The sequence below is a fragment of the Budorcas taxicolor genome, chromosome 11 (assembly GCF_023091745.1).
Source record: "Budorcas taxicolor isolate Tak-1 chromosome 11, Takin1.1, whole genome shotgun sequence".
In the NCBI taxonomy this organism is placed as follows: domain Eukaryota; kingdom Metazoa; phylum Chordata; class Mammalia; order Artiodactyla; family Bovidae; genus Budorcas; species Budorcas taxicolor.
The window spans coordinates 23,401,076-23,423,783 of record NC_068920.1 but is presented as its reverse complement, the minus strand read 5'-3'; the positions used below and the strand labels follow the sequence as shown (position 1 = coordinate 23,423,783).

Genomic DNA, 22,708 nt, shown 5'->3' with positions numbered 1-22,708 from the left:
ACTAGATAAGTTAATGACTAGTAATAATGAGCAATTACCTTGCCGCAGGCTCCATACTAACACGCCACATGCACCATCACTTTTAACCCTCACAACATCCCTCGGCAGTAGATACTTACTGCTATTTCCTAGGCTGAGGGAACACAGGAATGAAGGTATCCTGCTAAATTCTTAACCAAGTAGTCTTGAAAAGACCCTGATGCTGGGAAAGACTGAAGGCAGGAGGAGATGGGGACGACAGAGGATAAGATGATTGGATGGCATCACCGACTCGATGAACATGAGTCTGAGCAAGCTCCGGGAGTGGGTGATGGACAGGGAAGCCTGGTGTGCTACAGTCCATGGGGTCGCAGAGTCGGACACGACTGAGCGACTGAACTGAACTGAGTCTCAATAAATCTTATCTAGAAACGGCACTGAGGGGGCAGGTTTCTCAAATTTCCCCTTTCCTTTATATGCAGACGTCATTACTAAATAATCACAAAATGCTATCCAACTGAACTTGGACTTTCAAGTGAACCCAGGCAACAACTATCCCCCCAAATGCTCATCCACAAATCACTCGACAAGTATCTATTAAGCACCAACCAAGCACTATGACTGTTCTAGGAACCCGGGAACTAATGGCGAAAAACACTAAGTCCCTGCTTCTGGTTGGGGGAGACAAACAGCTAAACAATGGAACATGTTCATTTCCTATCATGACAGACGCTATGAAGAAAGCAAAATGTGGGAGTTACTGGAGGAGAAGAGGGCAGTTTTTTTACAGTGATCCAGGCCAACCTCTGGACAGGCAGTATCAATGCTGGGGACCTGAGCCATATGCCAGAAACACCAGCGTGAACCTCCAGGGGGAAGATCACACACAGAGGAAGAGAGACGGAAGCCATGGTGAATGAAGGGCACCGTGGTAGGTAATGAAGTGAGATAATCAGAGGAGGGAGCCTATGGAAGACCCTGCAGCTCATGCTGGGCCGATCAGATTTTATTCTACCCACAGAAGGAAGTCACTGAAGGATTAACAGAACAATCTCAACAGCATCGCTCAGGCTAACACTATCCAAAATGTGCAAACACTACTCTTCATCCATATTCCTCTATTACTTGATGTGAGTCTTTTTATACCTGCATGAATCTGGCTGGGGTTTCACTATCTCTTGATTTTATCCCAAGATACTTCAGATCCTTTCAGGAGTAACAAAGGTTATACACTATAGATACACATCAACATAGATACAGAGGCTCTCTCTCATTAGCACTCTTAACCCCTCCTGTACATAAACTAGGACAATCTGTCATTTCACTCTAATTAAGCAATATCAGACCAAAACTTTAAAAAGCTTTTCTTTTTCTGTGAAGAACTATACTAAAAAAAGCCTTTTCCATTAAGTATATATTCAGATTTTTCACTCTTACCATAACGGGAGTTTGATCCAATAATCAGCATTTGACAGGTTAAAATTCAATACTGACTTCACGGTTAAAAATTTTTCTCTCTAAAAAAATTTTTCTTTAAGCTGTTAAGGAAAGTCCCTATCTCTATAAATGCTATTGGAAGAGAACTCTATTTCCAAATCTCTTAAATTTGGGGAAGTCCAGAGAAGTCACTAGTTAACTCTACTGGAGTAAAATTTCTTGAATTCACAAGCCCCTGAACAAGTTTACTCATGAATTACACAAAAGAGCATTTGACGCTACATGTGGTTTAACTTTTTCAAAAAAAACAACAACTCTCTCATCTGCCAGTACATGATCCCCTTTCATCTCTTCATTGAGAAAAATTCTTCCCCAGTGGTAGAAATAGCCCTTTCATCAAAAGTTATGTGACAACACATTCCACACACTACTGAAAGCATACTTTCTACCTGAATGGTACCAGTGAGTGATGAACACCGAGTAAGAGATAAAAATTACTAAGTGAAAGATGAAGCCAGGCTAGATGGATGCCAGCAAAATGGGGATCAGTACCAGGAACTTTTCCCTCTTAAATCTAATTAAAATACCTATAAAACTTTCTCGGGGGGAGAGGGAGAAACCTTAAGCAGCTAATCAACACACTAAACTCAATTATATAAGGAAACATTCCTTGGGACATTAGAATATTATGGCCATATTAAATAATAGGACATGTTATAAAGTAAAAAATTATGTTTCAAGTAATACTAAAGTTGAAAAAAAACAGTACTATTAGAATTAAAACAAACATATACATTAGGGAGGTAAATCATCAATAAATAATTTGCATGTAGTGGGCAGAGTAATAGCCTCTCAAACATGTTCCAGTCATGATCCATAGCACTGGAGATTAAGTTACCTTCCAAGACAAACAGACTTTGCAGGCAGGCATGATTAAAGACCTTGAGATGATGAGATTAACCTGGATTAGGCAAAGGGGCCCAATCTAGTCCTGTTGGTCCTTAAAAGCTAAGAATCTTTCCTATCTCAGGAGATGAGAGGCGATGCCAGAGGAAGGTGCAGAGAAAAAAGACAGCGTTGCTGGCCATAATGATGGAAGAAGGAGCCCCAAGTCAAGGAATGCGGTGCCTCTAAAGGTTGGAGAGACCAAAGAAGAAGATCCCCCCCGCCCCGAGACTCCAGGAAAGAATGCAACCCTATCAACACCTTGACTTTAGCCCAGCAAAACCCAAGTCCAACTCATCTCCAGAAGCATAAGATAACAAATGTGTTATTTTAAGCAACCATGTTTATGGTAATTTGCTAAGCAACATACAAAACTCAAACATTAAGAAACAAACATAAAGAGCTAGCATCAAAGAAGGAAAAGACATTTTAAAATTAAATGCTGCTGGTAAAACTGAGAACAATATAGAAAAACATAAATGCATACTTGATATTTAACAAATATTCACTCAACAAATATTTACTGAGCCAGGCACTGTACTAAGTACAGAAAATAATGTAAAATATGTAAAGCTGTAAAATAAGAGCAAAAAAAAAAATCGCTGGCTTTCTGGAGCTTGTAAGTGTTCACCATGATAGACTGCAAACAGATTGAAGAGTTGAACAAATTCCTTCCATTCTTCAAAAAAAAAACAGAAGTAGGGTGGGGTGGGGGGAGAGGTTAAAAGAGAAAAATATATATATTTTAATCAGACCTGTTCCTAGATCCTGGAAACATAAATTTTAAGTTTTGAAACCACAGGAGATATTACCCATTCATTCCCTTCTTCCCTCAAATTCCAAGCTTCCACAATATCAATATTTTAAAAGGCAATAAAAAATAGTGATTAAAAGACACACACACATTTTCCCCCATGTTAAAATAGGTTGATTCCCTGCTGTTGAGTTATAGGAGTCCTTCATATATTCTGGATATAAACCCTTTAGGAGATATATGTTTTGGAAATATTTTCTCCAGTTCGTGGCTTATCTTTTCATCTTAATAGTATCTTTGAGAACTCCGATTTATTCATTTCTTTTCCTTCCTGTCCTAAAAAACAGTGCTCTGTGTGTGTGTGTGTGCCCGTGTCCTATCTAACAAACACTTTCCTAACTCAAGGTCACCAAAGGAGAAGGTGATAAAAAAAAAAATTCAAACGCTCTATTAAAGATACATGGATAGCAAATAATCACAAAAAATACGGTCAGCACCACTAGCCAACAGAGAAAAACAAATTAAAACCACACTGAGATACTATTAATACTAATCTACTACTACAACTGCTAAAATTAAACTGGCAGGACCAAGCTCTGGTCAAGAGGTGAAGCAACTGAACTCCTGGTAGAAATGCAAAACAGTACAGCTGTTTTGGAAAACAATTCGGCAGTTTTTAAAAGGCTGAGCAAATGCTAACTACAGGACCAACCAGTATCATTCCAAGGTATTCACCCAAGAGAATGCAGACACACAAAGACTGCGCACACATGTGTACAGGACCTTTATTCTTCATAGCCCCAAACTGTAAACAACACAACTTTTCCATCAACTAGCTGAATGGACAGACAAACTGTGGTCCATCCATATAGTGAAATGACTCCATACAATAAAAAGTTAAAAACTATGAACCACAACATGTATGAACACTGAATGAATTATGCTAAGTGAAAAACCAAAGTAACATATACAGAGGCAAAGCTTGTACTACCCCCCTTTACAAATACTGAGGGTTATATATATATATTTATATATATTTAGAAGATTTATGGAAACGCTATTGAAAAAGTTTATTGGAACTATTTTTCTTCCAGCATTTGCTCACTTCCTATCTCTGTGTCACATTTTGGTAATCCTCACCATATTTTCAACTTTTTCATTATTATATTTGTTATGGTGATCTGAGATAAGCGACCTTTAACGTCACTCCTGTAATTTTATTTTTGGGCACCATGAACTGTGCCCACATAAGACAGCAAACTTAACTGACTACTGAAATGACAAAAAAGGCTTTAGAATATTACATAAACTTAGTTGATAAAGAAGCAGCAGGATCTGAGAGAACTGACTCATTTTGAGAGTTCTTGTAGGAAAAATGCTATCAAATAGCATTGCAGGCTACAGAGAAATCATTCACGGAAAGGAGAGTCAATCGATGAGGCAAACTTCACTGCTGTCTTATTTTAAGAAATTGCCACAGCCACCCCAACCTTCAGCCACCACCACCCTGATTAGTCAGCAGCCATCAACACTGAGGTTAAGACCCTCCATTCCCAAAAAGATAACGACTCACTGAAGACTCAGATCACAGCATTTTTAGCAATAAAGCATTTAAAATTAAGGTATGAATATATTTTTTAGACACAGTGCTACTGCACACTTAAGAGACTATGGTGGTGGTGGTTTAGTCACTAAGTCATGTCTGACTCTTGTAACCCCATGGACTAGAGTCCACCAGGTTCCTCCGTCCATGGGATTCTCCAGGTAAGAATACAGGAGTGGGTTGCCATTTCCCTCTCCAGGGCATCTTCCCAACCCAGGAATTGAACCCAGGTCTCCTACATTGCCGGCAGATTCTTCAGAGGTTAAAGCATCTGCCTGCAATACAGGAGACCTGGGTTCAATCCCTGGGTCAGAAGATTCCCCTGGAGAGGGAAATGGCAACCCACTCCAGTATTCTTGCCTGGAGAATCCCATGGATGGAGGAACCTGGTGGGCTACAGTCCACGGGGTCGCAAAGAGTCGGACACGACTGAGTGCCTTCACTTCACAAGGGACTATAATATGGTGTAAACATAACATTTATATGCATTTGAAAAGCAAAAAAGAAATCATGTGACTTGCTTTTTGTGATGTTTGCCTTATTGGAGTGGTCTAGAATCAAACCCACTATCTATCTCTGAGGTATGCTTGTAATTTTATTTATGTAACATCTGAAAAACGCAAAACTGTAGGAACAGAAATCAGAAATTTGATTTCCAGGGACCCTGTTTACATTTGTTGAGGGTGGAGGGTGGCGGATATAAGAGAACTTTCCAGTGCAATGGAAATGTTCCACATAAAACTCAATGGTGATTTCATTACATGTTAATTATATCTCAATCAATCTTACTTAAAAGAGAAAAGTTAGTACCAATAACATACAAGAAGAGTTTAAAATAATGAACAAAGGGTATATAGAAATAACCACCAGGTTATACTGCTTGTAACACCTGTTCATACTATCTCATTCCTACCCCCATCTTTAACCCAGTCATGCTGATTCTGACTCCTCCTTTCCACTCTATTTATCACTAGTTTGCAATACTTCAAACCACACCTCTTAAAGCCAGGGCCTCCAAGTTATACTCAAATCAGGACACACTTCTTGATAGTCCTTCTACCTGCACGGCACCCTGAAGCACACATGCTTTTCCTTAGATATGAGCCTTCTGCTCAGAAGCCCTCTCCCCTTCCTCCATTCATCAAACCACTACTTGACCTTTGAAACCCAAGTCAAGAACGACTTTAACCTCTGTGTGCCCACCAGATTGGATCCTTCGGTGTATTTATCATGACTACTTGCAGCTCTCTTCAGATTTCCCTGTCTTTAGGGAACAAATTTTATTCAGCTCTGTATCTCTAGCAGATAGCTTCATTGCAGGCACACAGCTGTGCTCAGTGTTAATCCTACTAGTAAGAGAATTAAATGATTTTAAAAAGCTAATACAGAGCACTAATGATGTGCCAGGGACCATGCTAAGCACATTACATTTATTAAATACTTTAACCCTTACAAAATTCAGAGTTAGGTTCGATTATTATTCTCCACACTACAGACGAAGAAACTGAGGCACAGAAAGGTTGAGTAACTTGAACAAGGTCACACAGCTAACAAGCGGTGGGCCGGGACATGAACCTGAATCGTAGTATGCTAGACCTCCTTTTATATACTTCAGTAGGCGAAAATTCCCTGGTGGCTTAGGCGGTAAAGCATCTGCCTACAATGCGGGAGACCTGGGTTCGATCCCTGGGTCGGGAAGATCAGCTGGAGAAGGAAACGGTGATCCACCCCAGTACTATTGCCTGGAAAATCCCATGGACAGATGAGCCTGATAAGTTACAGTCCACGGGGTCACAAAGAGTCGGACACGACTGAGCGACTTCACTTTCACTTTCAGGTGAAAAATATGTACACATATAGATAGAGGCCCCAAAAAAGTAAAGACAATAGATCTAGCAAGGCACAAAAATGAATGGGCTTTTACATCTACCTGTCATTCTGTGCCAATGCTGTCATTTTGATAATTAAAGGTTAAAAAAAAGGGAATATGACAAGAAGAAATATTAAATGACATGAAGTAGAAAAAAATAGAAGAATAATTTCTCAAGTTTTGCCCTCAATATCGATGCCACTGTTACTGGGACATTGTTTCATTTCATGAATTCACCATTTGAAATACAGTATATCATAGAAATATTCTAAAACGTATCCTCTTTCAAATGTTCTTTTATTTACACACATAATTTTCAAAATTAACATTCATATATGAAACAGTCACCATGCTGTCTGACTCTTCGGGATTAGAGTAGCCTGCCTGAAAAAATGTTTAAACCACTGCAAATCAACCTGGTAATAGTCCCTGAGATAAGTGGACACCTGTGGTAAAGCACATTTTTGTTCATTTCTCCAAAGAAAATATGCACCTGCCTGCAGGGCTCACAGCTGGCACATCAGGAAGTTCTATCACTCACAGATTTTGAACATCCAACTGTATATTCCGCTTGGAACTGCATGTTTTAAAATGTTACAACCAGTTTATTAATTCAGTTATTTAGTATTTCTAGAGATATTAACACAAAGACAAGGCTAATGAGTCAACACCAAGCCAAGTTCAGATGCAAGTCTTTGTTTACTAGCACAAAAAACCACACAAAATATATAGTTCTGTAAGCCTGCTTTCATGTGACAGAATAAAAACCAAGCTTCTTAATAAACATCATGGCTATCAATAATGAGTACTCTAAGAATTGAGGAATAGCACCACCTCAGGAAGAGCTCAAGTAAATAAATGCTATTTCAGCTGTCTATTCCTAACAGAACTCCCAGCTGATGGACACAAAGTGTATTTGCATCTGACCCTTTTAAAGAAATTCCCACCTCATCAATCTCCCTGTTGCCTAGGGACCCATCCCACCAAATGCTCCAGGAGGCTGAAGATGTCCTGGGCTCAAACCAGATTTCTCTCCCCAAGAACTGGAATGTAAGCTCTATGGGGACAAGGATCTTTTTTATAAACCACTGCATCCCTCCCTCACACCTGGAACAGTAGCTAGCACTTAGTAGGTACTCAGTAAATACTAGCTGAATAGAAGAAAGAATGATGTGGCAACCCTGGGATTTAAAGTCTGGCTTTCTGAGCTCTGATGTCTGCTATTCTTTCCTGCTACCGAACTAAAAAAGAACATCCTTTCTGGCTAATTTAAAAGCAACTTTCCTGCCAAAAAATGAACAAAGTGAAGAAAAATAGCATTTAATAGAGCAGTCACACAATCTTGGAACTACCTACAGCTAGCCACAGAGTAACCAATGTAAACAATTAAGAGCAGGGATTGAAAAAAAAAAAAAAAAGGTAGCATTGCATGAAAACTAATTGCAAGGTGAACAGTTAAATATTTGTCAAAAGAGAAATAACAGTTTTCACGGTAAGGTAAAATGTTTCAAGATCCCTTAAAAATGGAAAAGATCTTGATTCTGCACTGATTACCTATAAATTTATCTTTATAGATTTATATTCTACAAATAAACTTCATTTACTCACATTAGGGAAAGAGTTTTGGTTAAAAAAAAAAGATCTTTTTATCCAACATATATGTTTTCAAATCTGTCCTTTTTCTTCTCCTACTATAAGGAAAAAACCAGGATGAGAGAAATCTAAAGATTACTGCCACTGAAGCCAGTACTTCTGGACCCAGAGGTTGATAGGTCTTACCTCTGGTTTTGATATTGTTACCCTCTTTCTCTATCCCACCACACAGATAATATTAATCACAACTGGATTCAGAAGGCATTAAGAGATGATATTATAAAGCCCAGGCATCAAATCACCAATTACCATGTGCCCCCACCACACTGTTATCTCTGATTCTGGAAACAAATTAAATGTCCCATTTCTAAAGGCTTATACGGGTGGAAGTTTGCATGTCAAAACAGTAACAAATATCACTCTTCCTTAGTAAACATCTTCTTAAACACTTACTCCAGGAGCACTTGCAAACATGGGACAGTATGTCTTTTAAACCCCAGGGTTGCAATTAGTTCCTTGCTCACGATCTAAAGCTTTTTATTTCAATCACTTGGTCAACAGAGCAGACCACCCTCCCTGTATTGAGGGGCAACAAAGACAAATCTTAGCAGGAGGTGGAAGCACAGGGCATAGTTACAGCTGGTCTTCCTTCCATCTCAATTAATGCCTCCATCATAGAAACACTGTGAGGGAAATACTGAGATGGAATAACAGTTTTCACACAGTCTGTAAATCAACTGCTTAATACAATTCTAAATATCCTCCTAAAAATACTTTCCCAAATAATTGAATTTAAACATCTTCAAATTGTTTTGCACTTCAGAATTCTTTTGTGTAAACCAATATAACTTGTTTCTTTACTTGACTATAACTCACTATATTTCAGAAGGTTTTTGATTTTGTAGCCGTTCAACAATTCTATTCAGAAACTACCGTTGTTGTTGCTTAGTCACTAAGTTGTATCAGACTCTATGTGACCCCATGCACTGTAGCCTGCCAGGCTCCTCTGTCCATGGGATTTTCCAGACAAGAATATGGAGCAGGTTGCTATCTCCTTCTCCAGGAATATTCCTCATCCAGGGACCAAACCAGCATCTCCTGCTTGGTAGGTGGATTCTTTACCACTGAGCCATCAGGGAAGCCCTATTCAAAACGGATCTCTCCAAATGGCAATTATAAATGATACTGGTTTCCTTCTCCAGTTTTTTTTAAGATTTCAGTTCTCCTGGACACAGCTTTTATACATAGTCAGTTATGACAGATGACATACAGCTGCCACATATACAAATGCTGTGTAAAACAATGTTGACAGAGAACAATCTTATACTTTAGTAATATTACTAAAGATATAATTATATTACAATGCTGAAATGTTGTTATTGATAGAGCATTCTACTTTTGGAAACTTTTCACAATATGCTGATCTTAAGATAGAAAGCCCTTGATGAACATTATTGTATTATGTATATTTCCTAAAAATTAGAAAACTACTTATATCCAACAATTATAAACAGGTAAGTAACTTGTGGCATATCCTTCAGTAGAATATTAACACAGGACTTAAAATCCCATGGAAAAACAGGGACATGAAATAGTTTTGACATTGCAATTAAGTAAACTAAGCAGAGGTTAAAAAAAGTCTGAAGAGGATGAAAGTGAAAGTGTTAGTCGCTCAGTCATGTCTGACTCTATGCAACCCCATGGACTGTAGCCCACCAGGTTCCTCTATCCATGGAATTCTCCAGGCAAGAATACTAGAGTGAGTAGTCATTCCCTTCTCCAGGAGATCTTCCCGACCTAGAGACTGAACCCAGGTCTCCCACATTGCAGACCTATTCTTTACCATCTGAGCCATTAGGGAAACCCCTGAAGAGAATAAGCAAAGTTATAAGTATTGTGTTGCTGCTGCTAAGTCACTTCAGTCATGTCCAACTCTGTGCAACCCGAGACAGCAGCCCACCAGGCTCCCCCGTCCCTGGGATTCTCCAGGCGAGAACACTGGAGTGGGTTGCCATTTCCTTCTCCAATGCATGAAAGTGAAAAGTCAAAGTGAAGTCGCTTAGTCGTGTCCGACTCCTAATGACCCCATGGACGGCAGCCTACCAGGCTCCTCCATCCATGGGATTTTCCAGGCAAGAGTACTGGAGTAGGGTGCCATTGCCTTCTCTGAAAGTATTGTGTTTGGGTGATAGGATCATGAATTTTCTTTCTATTCACTTTCTTCAAATGTATTATTTCTCCAATTGTAAAGAAACTAAATAAATCTAAAGAATTTAAAAGGTAATAAAATGAGACAAGGAGACAGAACACAAAGCGTGCCAGGTCAAACGGGGAAAAATTTTTACTGCTACATTCTTGAGTTACATCATCTCTGAAAATCATCTCCTGTATCACCAGCACTGGCATCCTCTCTTACAACATCTTGAGAATCTCCCCAAGATCCTCACATACACTGAACTCTTCACAACACACAGTAGAGTTCTGGGAAATGTTTCTATAATGCACACAGGGAGGAGGCTTCTGCCATACTACAGAAATTCTATTATTCTGGGAACTTAATTCCTTGAGATAAACTAAAAAATGAATTCCAAGCTTTTACCACACTTTGTCTCTAAAACAGCATTCTAACTAGTTTTCTATTTTCCTAACACAGCAGGATCATGTTTATGGAGAAAGTTAGTTTGACATGAAAAGATAACTCAGGAGTCCATACTCAGTTCATTCCTTAAACCAAGAGAAATCAAAATGTAAACAGACAAGTGGTAAAAACAAACTAAAGTTCCCAAACATTCAGGTTCTGTTTGTTTAACAGGAGAATGTTTGTTCAAAGATTATTAAATTTGCCAGTGGGGTAAGGACTTCACAGCGGAAAACAAGTTCATTACACTGAGAATACAGTATAAGAACCGATCAACAGTATATGAAAGAAGAAAAAAAAAATCCAGTGAGTCCAATCCAGATGGCGATTTTATATACAGTCTTTTCTATGAGCATGTAATATTTTTATATATTTTTTAAACTATGAAACCTCTTTAAAAGAAGATCATCACTGAGTACAGTGAGCACAGCTGTAGTAGAATGGTGGAAAGGATGAAGCACCAACATTTGGTCAACAAATACGGTTTGAATTTTACCTCTGGGCATGTGTGAATAGTGATGACCACAAAGATAGTAGGTTGTCGTCTCCCGACTTGAGAGAGCTTACTGCCCAACAGGGAAAGGAACACACCAACAATAAAAGTACAAGGGGAAAACTGCTTTCATTCAGTCACCAAACACTGCCTGAAACACTGTCTACTGTATCTCTGGCACTATGGGAAAGGCTGGAAAAACACGGTCAGAGTTTTTAAAAAAGATAGAAAAGCTGTTGGCATGGAGCTAGTAATTCAAAAAGAGAGGTGGGCTATATTCAAAACATCATACAAGTTAACTCCAAACTTACAACTCTGTGAAATGCTGAGAAAGCAAATGAAAGGTAACTGAATAATAAGTAAAGGGAAACCGAGAGACAGGACTGTCAAGGCTGGCACAGAGCAGTCAGCACAGACTGAGACAGCGTACTGGTGGAGCCAAGATTCGGGGCACAACTATGACAAAGTGGGACATTCCAAAAGACGCATCTATTTACTACGATACAGAGAGAGGCAGTGCTAGAAGGCAGACACAGACCAGGTTAGAATTAACGAAGTTAAATTCCATACCATGGTTTTTATTGTGTATTTTTTTTTTTTAAATGAGAGAACCTAGAACATGTTTCCATGCTAGGTTCAAATGTTACAAAGACATAATAAAATTTTCACAGCAATAGGGAAAGTGTGTGAAGGACATCCAGAAGTGTAACCAAGCTTGTAAATAACCTGGAAACAGAACATAAGGGGCCATGACAAGTTTTAACAGTGAGGGACTATATTCCCATCAGGCGCAAGCTTACCCCGATGATGCTCAGCCCTTTGAGGTAATCCTGACGAGGCTGGGCTTGAGGAACACAGCCAGCAAGCACTATTTTCTTGTTCTCCTCTTGAGCTTTTCTAAAAGACAGAAGAGAAAGCAGTGTTAATTCTTTTCCTCGCAAGTGTGCCCTGGGAAACCGATGTTAGTGCACATAAGTTCCCTAGAACTCAACAGGCCCATCTAGTACAAAACAGGATTTTCTTACAGCTGCTTTGAGAGAGTACATTATAATATGACTTCTGGACTAGGCGTCTATTTATCACACCATAAGGGACACCATGGCAGTTCAATCTGGTAAGGGCATTCATTACCGCCTCATTCTACAACAAAAAAATTTCACTTATATAGAATTCTCAAGGATATAAATCATTCTTGAAAGCCACATTTTCCAGACAGACAGCAGCCATTCAAATAAGTTATATTTATTTTAAATATTAATGACAATGTTCCTAAAACATACTATATGATTTCTGAGTCTTTTTGTCTAGTATGAAAGTAAAATATACATTTTAAAAGTTGAACAGGAAAGAAACAGAAGGTATAATATCCCCCTCTCTTCAGAGAATTCACACAGCTCCTCACTTCTGTTCCTCAGAGATGTCTACAAGTTACAGATTATTTATGCTTCTGTCTAGACAATCCCTCCCAATACAGGTATGATGTGTAAATAGACCTGTGTTCACTATAAATACACAAAGATGAAACAATACTTCAATACTTTATTTTATGACTTCCATCCAACACCCCTTATCATTTGTGTCTTTACCTAGATTAGCCTCATCCCTTTTTTGTCTTCTACTTTTTTAAACAGAAGTACATTTGATATCACAGTTGACAGTACAGTACAATATTATATGTTACAGGTACACAACATAGTGATTCAGTTTTTAAAGGTTATACTCCACTTACAGGTATTATAAAATGTTGGCGATATTCCCCATGTTGTATATCTTCATAACTTACTTATTTTACACCTAAATTTGTACCTCTTAATCCCTTACCCTGATCTTCCTTCTTCCCACTCATAACCACTCGTTTGTTTGCACTGTGAGTCTATTATTTTTTGCTAACTTCACTAGCTTTTTTATATTTTAGCTTCCATATATAAGTGGTGTCATATAGTACTCGTCTTCCTCTGTCTCATTTCATGAAACACAATGCCCTCCAAATCCATTCCTGTTGTTGAAAATGGCACAATTCTGTTCTTTTTTATGGCTGAATAATATTCCATTGTGTATATAGTGACTATGTACGACATCTTCTCCATCCATTTATCTGTTGATGGACACTTAGCTTGCTTCCTAATCTTCACAATTGTAAATAATGCTGCTAAGAACATTGGGGATGCATGTATGTTTTGAATTAGTATTTACATATCCTGGATATATACCCAGGAGTGGAATCTCATCCTTTTTAAACGTAACAGTGTAGGTATACTATAGCTTAACTAATCTTGTTCTGAGAGGCATTTAGGTTATTTCCAATTTTTCACTATTACAAATTATTTTACAATAAACATGCATAAAGATATGTGCACACATATACATGCACAAACACATGAGGCTGGATAGATAAGATAATCTTTGAATATTTGACAAAGTATTCCTGGATTATAAAAACCTAGGTGTGAAAGCTATGCCAAGTTCTCTATTTCCCTAACATAAATTCTAAGAAGCGGAAATGCTGTTTCAAAGGTATATATGTCTGGTTATTGTATTTGGCGTTTCTTTACTTAGGAGGAAGTTGGGACATATTTGATGTGAGTGCGGGTTAGGGTGTCAATCATTTCTCTGGGCATGTGTGCATTTGGCAAACACTGATGCTCTGCTAGAAGATGGTGGAAAACCAAGCAGAGCTAACAACTCCTCCTGGAAACTATCAATATTCTTTGCTTATTTTACATTAAAATGTTAAATCTTCAATTCTTTTTCGAGTATGTGGTTTTTGGACCTGTGATACTCTGTATATTTTTTCACAGGTTGCCCGGTTACGGGTGATTTATACACCCAAATGTGCTTCTGACTGCCCTCTCCAGGCAATGCCTAGGGTTCTGAAACCAACCGAGAAAGCTAAGGGAATGAGCAGCCCCGTTTCCAGAAGTGAAAACTTTAGGCTACACACTATGAAGTGAAAAGTCTCTATTCCTGGCACACCTTGTTTCTGTCAACTTTCTCAAGTGTACAAATTCAGAACTGAAAGCCTAAAAACGTGAGGGTGGGGTGAGGGGGGGGTGGATTAACAGAACCAGCTATGTGTGACCAACAGCCAACACCAAAACCTGCTGGGAAGTATGCAGAGAATGATTAAATGAACGAACAGGCAGAGGACAAAATATTAGTTTATCAGCACCTATAAGCACCTAATAGCACTTCCATAACTTCTTAAAATACTCTGGTATAACTTATCCACTTGGAATCATGAAAAAACTTGTTAATGGAATCAAGGAAATGTGACTGTGGTAAATTGCTTAGCATAACCAAGAGAATTACTGCCTAGCTCTGCCACTTAGTTTTACTTTTTTTTAAAAAAAAAAATCAGTACCAAGCACATCACTGCACACAAATAGCTTTCTTGCAGTAAATGTGAAATATGAAATACCTTATCAAACAAACAAAAAAATCAATTCATTGTAACAAAATTCTTTACATTAATAACACATACAATGGAATAATATCTGGTTTCTTCAAAAATTTCAGCTATGCACCTAGATTCACTGTCAAATGTGCAAGGGTCCGATAGGTCATCAAAAAATAAACCCACCCCAAAAAAAGTTGGCTTCCAATAATGTGATTCAATTACTCATTAAGTACATCTAAGAAAGTTATGACCAACCTAGATAGCATATTAGAAAGCAGAGACATTACTTTGCCAACAAAGGTCTGTCTAGTCAAGGCTATGGTTTTTCCAGTGGTCATGTATGGATGTGAGAGTTGGACTGTGAAGCAAGCTGAGCGCCGAAGAATTGATGCTCTTGAACTGCGATGTTGGAGAAGACTCTTGAGAGTCCCTTGGACTGCAAGGAGATCCAACCAGTCCATTCTAAAGGAGATCAGTTTTAGGTATTCATTGGAAGGACTGATACTAAAGCTGAAACTCCAATACTTTGGCCACCTCATGCGAAGAGTTGACTCACTGGAAAAGACTCTGATGCTGGGAGGGATTGGGAGCAGGAGGAGAAGGGGACAATGGAGGATGAGATGGCCGGATGGCATCACCGACTTGATAGACGTGAGTTTGAGTGAACTCTGGGAGTTGGTGATAGACAGGGAGGCCTGGCGTGCTGCTATTCATGGAGTCGCAAAGAGTTGGACACGACTGAGTGACTGAACTGAACTGAAGACATGATGTAGAAGAAAACAGCAACCCACTCCAGTATTCTTGCCTAGAGAATTCCATGAACAGAAGAGCCCGGCAGGCTACAGTTCATAGGGTTGCAAAAAGTCAGACATGACTGAGCAAGTATCCACACAAGACATGACAGTAAGTGTTTAAGGGACCACAGTAAGAGGAAGACATGTACTTTGTACTTGACACCATTCTGGTTTATAACAGATACGATGCAAAAGAACAACATCACAGCATTAAGCAACAGAAAGATATACAAGCAACATATGATGGAGGGAAAAAGAATATGCACACAGGAAAAGACAGTAAAAAGCTTTATGAAAAAATCTGAGAGGATTTTAAAACAAGATAAGAGTGGAGAGGGCTTGCCAGGTGGCGCAATGGTAGAGAATCTGCCTGCCATGTAAGAGATACAAGAGAAGCGGGTTCAATCTCTGGGTCAGGAAGATCCCCTGGAGAAGGAAATGGCAACCTACTCCAGTATTGCTGCCCGGAGAATCCCAGGGACAGAGGAGCCTGGTGGGCTATAGTCCACAGGGTCGCCAAGAGTCAGACACAACTGAGCATGTGCTCACAGGAGTGGACAGGGTGCAATGGAGGCAGAAAAAGCTTCAGGCAGTTGTTACAGCATGGACAAAGGCAAGAAGAGAGAAAGCTGGGGGAAAGCATTTCATTACAGAGAAAATTTCTGTATAAAGGAGATGAATAGGGCTTATAATTGTGGAAGGAGCCGCACAAAAAAAAGGCTGGGCAGGCTCCAATTTAGTGGGCAGTGGGGAAATTTTTTAAGTTTTGGTGGCAGAGTGGACACCAAGTGGAGCCAAACTGAGTAAAGGACCAAGGTGGCAAGGTGCAAAATGAAATGCATGGGGAAAGAAGCCAAGGGGTGGTGACACTCATTTAATACCCCAGGCAAAAGGTTGTGAGGACCTGAACACACGTGGAGGATCCAAAAAAACAGAAGAGAAAATAAGTTAAACGGAGACAAATTCTCTTGCTAGAATATACTTGGGAAAGCTTAAGGATGGATCAAAGGTGGTGCCAAGGTTTTGAGACTAAGGCAAGGATTAACATTTTCTAAAAAAACAGCCAGACAGTGAATTAATTCAGGCTTTGGTGACCACAGGTTTCCGATGCAACTGCTTAGCTCTGTCATCTTAGAGTAAAAGCAGATAGACGCGGTACTTAAATGGGTGCGTTTATTTCAATAAAACTTTATTAGAAACAAGCAGCAGGTGAGATTTGGCCCAAAAGCCAGAGATTGCAAATCTCTACTCTAAGAAAATACAAAAGAACACTGGTGCCACCAGCTATCAGCAGAAGCTGAGTAGTAAAGATAGAAAGGGAAAGTGTTAGTCTCTCAGCCATGTCGGAGTCTTTGACTGTAGCCCACCAGGCTTCTCTGTCCATGGGATTTTCCAGGCAAGAATACTGGAGTGGGTTGCCATTTCCTTCTCCTGGGGATCTTCCTGATCAAGGGATCAAACCTGGGTCTCCTGCACTGCAGGCAGACTCTTTACCATCTGAGCCAACCGGGAAGCCCCAGTAAGGATAGAAGGAAATTCAAATAGGACAGATCAGATCTGAGGTGACAGTAATGCCCAGCAAGTCTCTGGAAATGCAACTGGGCTGGCTGGCCGGCCATAAAGTTGTGGGTAGGCTTTAGAAATGCATTCCAAAGTGATGGCTGATGATAATGGATGCGACAGTCTCTAAAGATGTGGAGAGAATCTGTGAAGTACAAAACTGTAAGGTTCTTTAGCAATGTACAAACATTCCCATAGGCTAAAACATATTAGTGTGAAAAACAAAAAAGATAAAATCACTACCAACAATTCTATAACAGTAATAATCATGGTTAGCATTTATACGTACTTCCTCAAGGTCTTCATTATGTACTTTCGAAAACAGTACAGCCAATATACGACAACCCAGGGAAAGTGTTCGGCTAACATTGTCAACACTAGACCAGGTCAAGAAACAACATTTCAAGACTGATTTTAGGGTGTAAGCAGAACACCAGAAAATTAGGAGGAAAAGTTCAAAATAGAGATGCTTAAATAATTTATTTAAAATATTATTTCATGCTTTTTGTTGAATTTGGCTTTAAAATGCTAGGGCAGACCAGAACTATAAGCCAAAAATCATACCCCAGCTATGGAATATTGATGCTACACTCTGTGACCAAAAGTTTTAATGAGATTTCTCAAAGAGTGTTCTTGTTCTAAATATTTCTTTCTTACATCCTGTTCTTTTTGCTTTGTGAACTTTATTCAGGTTAATAAGCCTGAAATTTCTTTTATTGAGAAATGTACCTAGCACAGACATATTTTTTAAAGCCTTATCCTTCAAAATATGAATGCTGACAAGAATAATACTTTAAGAAATTCTAAAATACTATAAATTTTAGATAGCCTTGAAATGTCAATTAAAATGAAAATTGAAAAGTTAATTCAATATAATCTTTCACATTTCTGAAGCCTATTTCTAAATTGAAACAGAGATATATCCTTGTCTAAAGCATTAATCTGAATAATAGAGAACACAAAGAAACCTTTTCTTCTTTTCTACCAAGCATCAAAAGACGTAATTCGTACAGAATCTAAAAATTCATAGCATCATAGAAAATAAGGGGCCTCCCAGGTGGTGAGAGGTAAAGAATCCTCCTACCAATACAGGAGACCAAAGAGATTACCCTGATGCAAAGAGCTGACTCACTGTTAAAGACTCCGATGCTGGGAAACCTGAGGGCAGGAGAAGAAGGAAGAGAGAGAGGAGAAATGGTTGGATGGCATCACTGACTCAATGGACATGAGTCTGAGCAAACCCTAAGAGGCAGCGAAGGACAGGGAAGCCTGGTGTGCTGCAGTCCATGGGGGTAGAAAGAGTCAGACAAGACTTAGTGACTGAACAAAAACAACAGAAAATAAAGATGACATAATATCATTATTTCACAAATGAGACTTAAGACGCAATGGTCCAGGCCCAGAGTTCCACACTTTATGGAGTTGGTGCTGGAGCTGGCATGAGCGCCCAGGATATCCGGGGTCCCTGAGTCTTACATTTCAGAACATAAATCAAACTTGAGTTTTGACTGTATAATAAACATTGGAGCAAAAGTTTCTTGATAAAAACAACACAGAAAGACAAAGATTATATTATGCTGAATGTCTTCAAAGTAGAAACACTATTTAATACTTCACAACTCTTGTTTTCCTGAGTCTCATGAACAAAATCATAGTCTAACAGAAGAGTAATAAATTCATGGATCTATCAAGAAAAGCACAGTTCTCTAAAAGTAGCAGATAAGGAGGAAATGTTGCTTCTTCTCCATGTTCATTTCTGTTATTCCTTATATGCTTTCTGCAAATTGACACTTAATCTATATAAAAATAGTCATAGAATATCTAAGCCTTCAATCAAAATTCTCTTTCATGAGAAAGTATTCTTAAATCTACATCTGATTTTTTTTATTTCTAAATGTCTACTGATAACACTCCTGAAAACTCTTATTCACAACAGTAATGGAAAGAAGGTCAAAACCAGCTGCTTCTATGCAAAGCAAGCAGTCTAAACTACTCTGCACGTGAGTATTGTCTCCATTCAAATATTCAAGTGAGAGGATGCTATTTTAAGTATTTACATGCAGGCCTATATAGCCCTCTGAAACTCATTATAAATATCTCAGCAAATAATCTAAGACAAAAAAACTAAGGATCTACGTTTGTGATCTGTGTCAATAACCACAATGTCCTTCCTAAGTTTTGGAACAACCAGTCAAAGAGGAAAGTTTGTAGCAACAGTGCCACTGTCTCCAGACCTGACTGTTGTCGGGACTTGCAAAGTTAGGCTGCTGCTGCCTCTGCTAAGTCGCTTCAATCGTGTCTGACTCTGCGACCCCAGAGGCAGCAGCCCACCAGGCTACCCTGTCCCTGGGGTTGGTTCTTCAGGCAAGAACACTGGAGTGGGTTGCCATTTCCTTCTCCAATGCGTGAAAGTGAAAAGTGAAAGTGAAGTTGCTCAGTCGAGTCCGACTCTTAGCGAGCCCATGGACTGCAGCCTACCAGGTTCCTCCGTCCATGGATTTTCTAGGCAAGAGTACTGGAGTGGGGTGCCATTGCCTTCTCCGAGAGTTGGGCTAGGAGCTGCCAAAGGTTGAAAATAAAGTTACTCTAAGTGTTGATAGGATTTACCAACCTAAAAAATAATCCAGATATATTCAACTATGTAACTGGGGGTATCTGGAGACATTCAAATACAAAGTAACTGGAGTATTAATCTCAGGATCACAAGACTGATTTCAATGAGAAGTATAAAAAAGTTTTCTTTAAAAAAAAAAAAACACTATGGGGGAAAAGTGATGGGGACGGGGAAGAGACCAAAGACAGAAAGTCTGGGAAGAAGCTACAGTCATCAAGACTGGTACTGGCACAAAAAACAGAAACACAGACCAATGGGACAAGATCAAAAGCCCAGAAGTAAGCTCATGCACCTACGAGCACCTTATTTTTGACAAAGGAGACAAGAATATACAAACGGGAAAAGACAGCCTCTTCAGTAAATGGTGCTGGGAAAATTGGACAGCTACATGGACAAGAATGAAGTTAGAACACTTCCTAACACCATACACAAAGAGAAACTCAAAACCGACTAAAGACCTAAATTGAAGACCAGAAACTATAAAACGCTTAGAGGAAAACATAGGCAGAACACTCGATGACAAATCAAAGCAAGATCCTCTATGACCCACCTCCTAGAGTAACAGAAATAAAAACAAAAGTAAACAAGTGGGACCTGACTAAACTTAAAACCTTTTGCACAGCAAAGGAAACTATAAGCAAGGTGAAAAGACAACCCTCAGAATGGGAGAAAATAATAGCAAATGAAATAACTGACGAAGGATTAATTTCCAAAATATACAAGCAGCTCATACAACTCAATACCAGAAAAACAAACAACCCAATAAAAAAGGGGCAAAAGATCTAAACAGACATTTCTCCAAAGAAGACATACAGAAGGTGAACAAACACATGAAAAGATGCTCAACATCGCTCATTGTTAGAGAAATGCAAATCAAAACTACAGTGAAATATCATCTCATACTAGCCAAAATGGCCATCATCAGAAAGTCTGTTGGTGGGAATGTAAATTGATACAGCCAACTATGGAAGATGGTATGGAGATTCCTTAAAAAATTAGGAACAAAAGCACCATATGATCCAGCAATCCCACTCCTAGGCACACACCCTAAGGAAACCAAAACTTCACAAGACACATGTATCCCATTGTTCATTGCAGCACTGTTTACAATAGCTAGAACATGGAAGCAACCTAGATGTCCATCGACAGATGAATGGATAAAGAAGTTGTGGTACATATACACAATGGAATATTACTCAGCCATAAAAAGCAATGCCTTTGAGTCAGTTCTAACGAGGCAGATGAACCTAGAACCTATTATACAGAGTGAAGTAAGTCTAAAAGAGGGAGATAAATATTAGCAAAAAGCAGAGAAAAAGAAAGATATAAGCATCTGAATGCAGAGTTCCAAAGAACAGCAAGAAGAGATAAGAAAGCCTTCCTCAGCGATCAATGCAAAGAAATAGAGGAAAACAACAGAATGGGAAAGACTAGAGATCTCTTCAAGAAAATTAGAGATACCAAGGGAACATTTCATGCAAAGATGGGCTCGATAAAGGACAGAAATGGTACGGACCTAACAGAAGCAGAAGATATTAAGAAGAGGTGGCAAGAATACACAGAAGAACTGTACAAAAAACATCTTCACAACCCAGATAATCATGATGGTGTGATCACTCACCTAGAGCCAGACATCCTAGAATGTGAAGTCAAGTGAGCCTTAAAAACCATCACTACAAACAAAGCCAGTGGAGGTGACGGAATTCCAGTGGAGCTATTTCAAATCCTGAAAGATGATGCTATGAAAATGCTGCACTCAATATGCCAGCAAGTCTGGAAAACTCAGCAGTGGCCACGGGACTGGAAAAGGTCAGTTTTCATTTCAATCCCAAAGAAAGGCAATGCCAAAGAATGCTCAAACTACCACACATTTACATTCATCTCACACGCTAGTAAAGTAAAGCTCAAAATTCTCCAAGCCAGACTTCAGCAATACGTGAACCATGAACTTCCAGATGTTCAAGCTGGTTTTAGAAAAGGCAGAGGAACCAGAGATCAAATTGCCAACATCCACTGGATCATTGAAAAAGCAAGAGAGTTCCAGAAAAACATCTATTTCTGCTTTATTGACTATGCCAAAGCCTTTGACTGTGTGGATCACAATAAACTGTGGAAAATTCTGAAAGAGATGGGAATACCAGACCACCTGACCTGCCTCTTGAGAAATCTATATGCAGGTCAGGAAACAACAGTTAGAACTGGGCATGGAACAACAGACTGGTTCCAAATAGGAAAAGGAGTACGTCAAGGCTGTATATTGTCACCTTGCTTATTTAACTTATATGCAGAGTACATCATGAGAAACGCTGGGCTGGAAGAAGCACAAGCTGGAATCAACATTGCTGGGAGAAATATCAATAACCTGAGATATGCAAATGACACCACCCTTATGGCAGAAAGTAAAGAGGAAATAAAAATCCTCTTGATGAAAGTGAAAGTGGAGAGTGAGAAAGTTGGCTTAAAGCTCAACATTCAGAAAACGAAGATCATGACATCTGGTCCCATCAGTTCATGAGCAATAGATGGGGAAACAGTGGAAACAGTGTCAGACTTTATCTTGGGGGGCTCCAAAATCACTGCAGATGGTGACTGCAGCCATGAAATTAAAAGACACTTACTCCTTGGAAGAAAAGTTGTGACCAACCTAGATAGCATATTCAAAAGCAGAGACATTACTTTGCCAACAAAGGTCCGTCTCGTCAAGGCTATGGTTTTTCCAGTGGTCATGTACGGATGTGAGAGTTGGACTGTGAAGAAAGCTGAGCGCCGAAGAATTGATGCTTTTGAACTGTGGTGTTGGAGAAGACTCTTGAGAGTCCCTTGGATTGCAAGGAGATCCAACCAGTCCATTCTGAAGGAGATCAACCCTGGGATTTCTTTGGAAGGAATGATGCTGAAACTGAAACTCCAGTACTTTGGCCACCTCGTGTGAAGAGTTGACTCATTGGAAAAAACTCTGATGCTGGGAGGGATTGGGGCAGGAGGAGAAGGGGACGACAGAGGATGAGATGGCTGGATGGCATCACTGACT

At 39.3% G+C, this 22,708-nt stretch overlaps 1 protein-coding gene across 3 annotated transcripts in view; it reads right to left on the bottom strand.

Moving 5' to 3' along the window:
* CDKAL1 (CDK5 regulatory subunit associated protein 1 like 1) overlaps positions 1-22,708 on the bottom strand; it is a 608,612-nt gene that overhangs the window by 426,184 nt on the left and 159,720 nt on the right. For all 3 annotated transcript variants that reach the window (XM_052648580.1, XM_052648579.1, XM_052648581.1), the window contains one exon: positions 12,113-12,209. In XM_052648580.1, the coding sequence (XP_052504540.1) occupies positions 12,113-12,209 (97 nt within the window). The remainder of the gene's footprint in view (positions 1-12,112; positions 12,210-22,708) is intronic.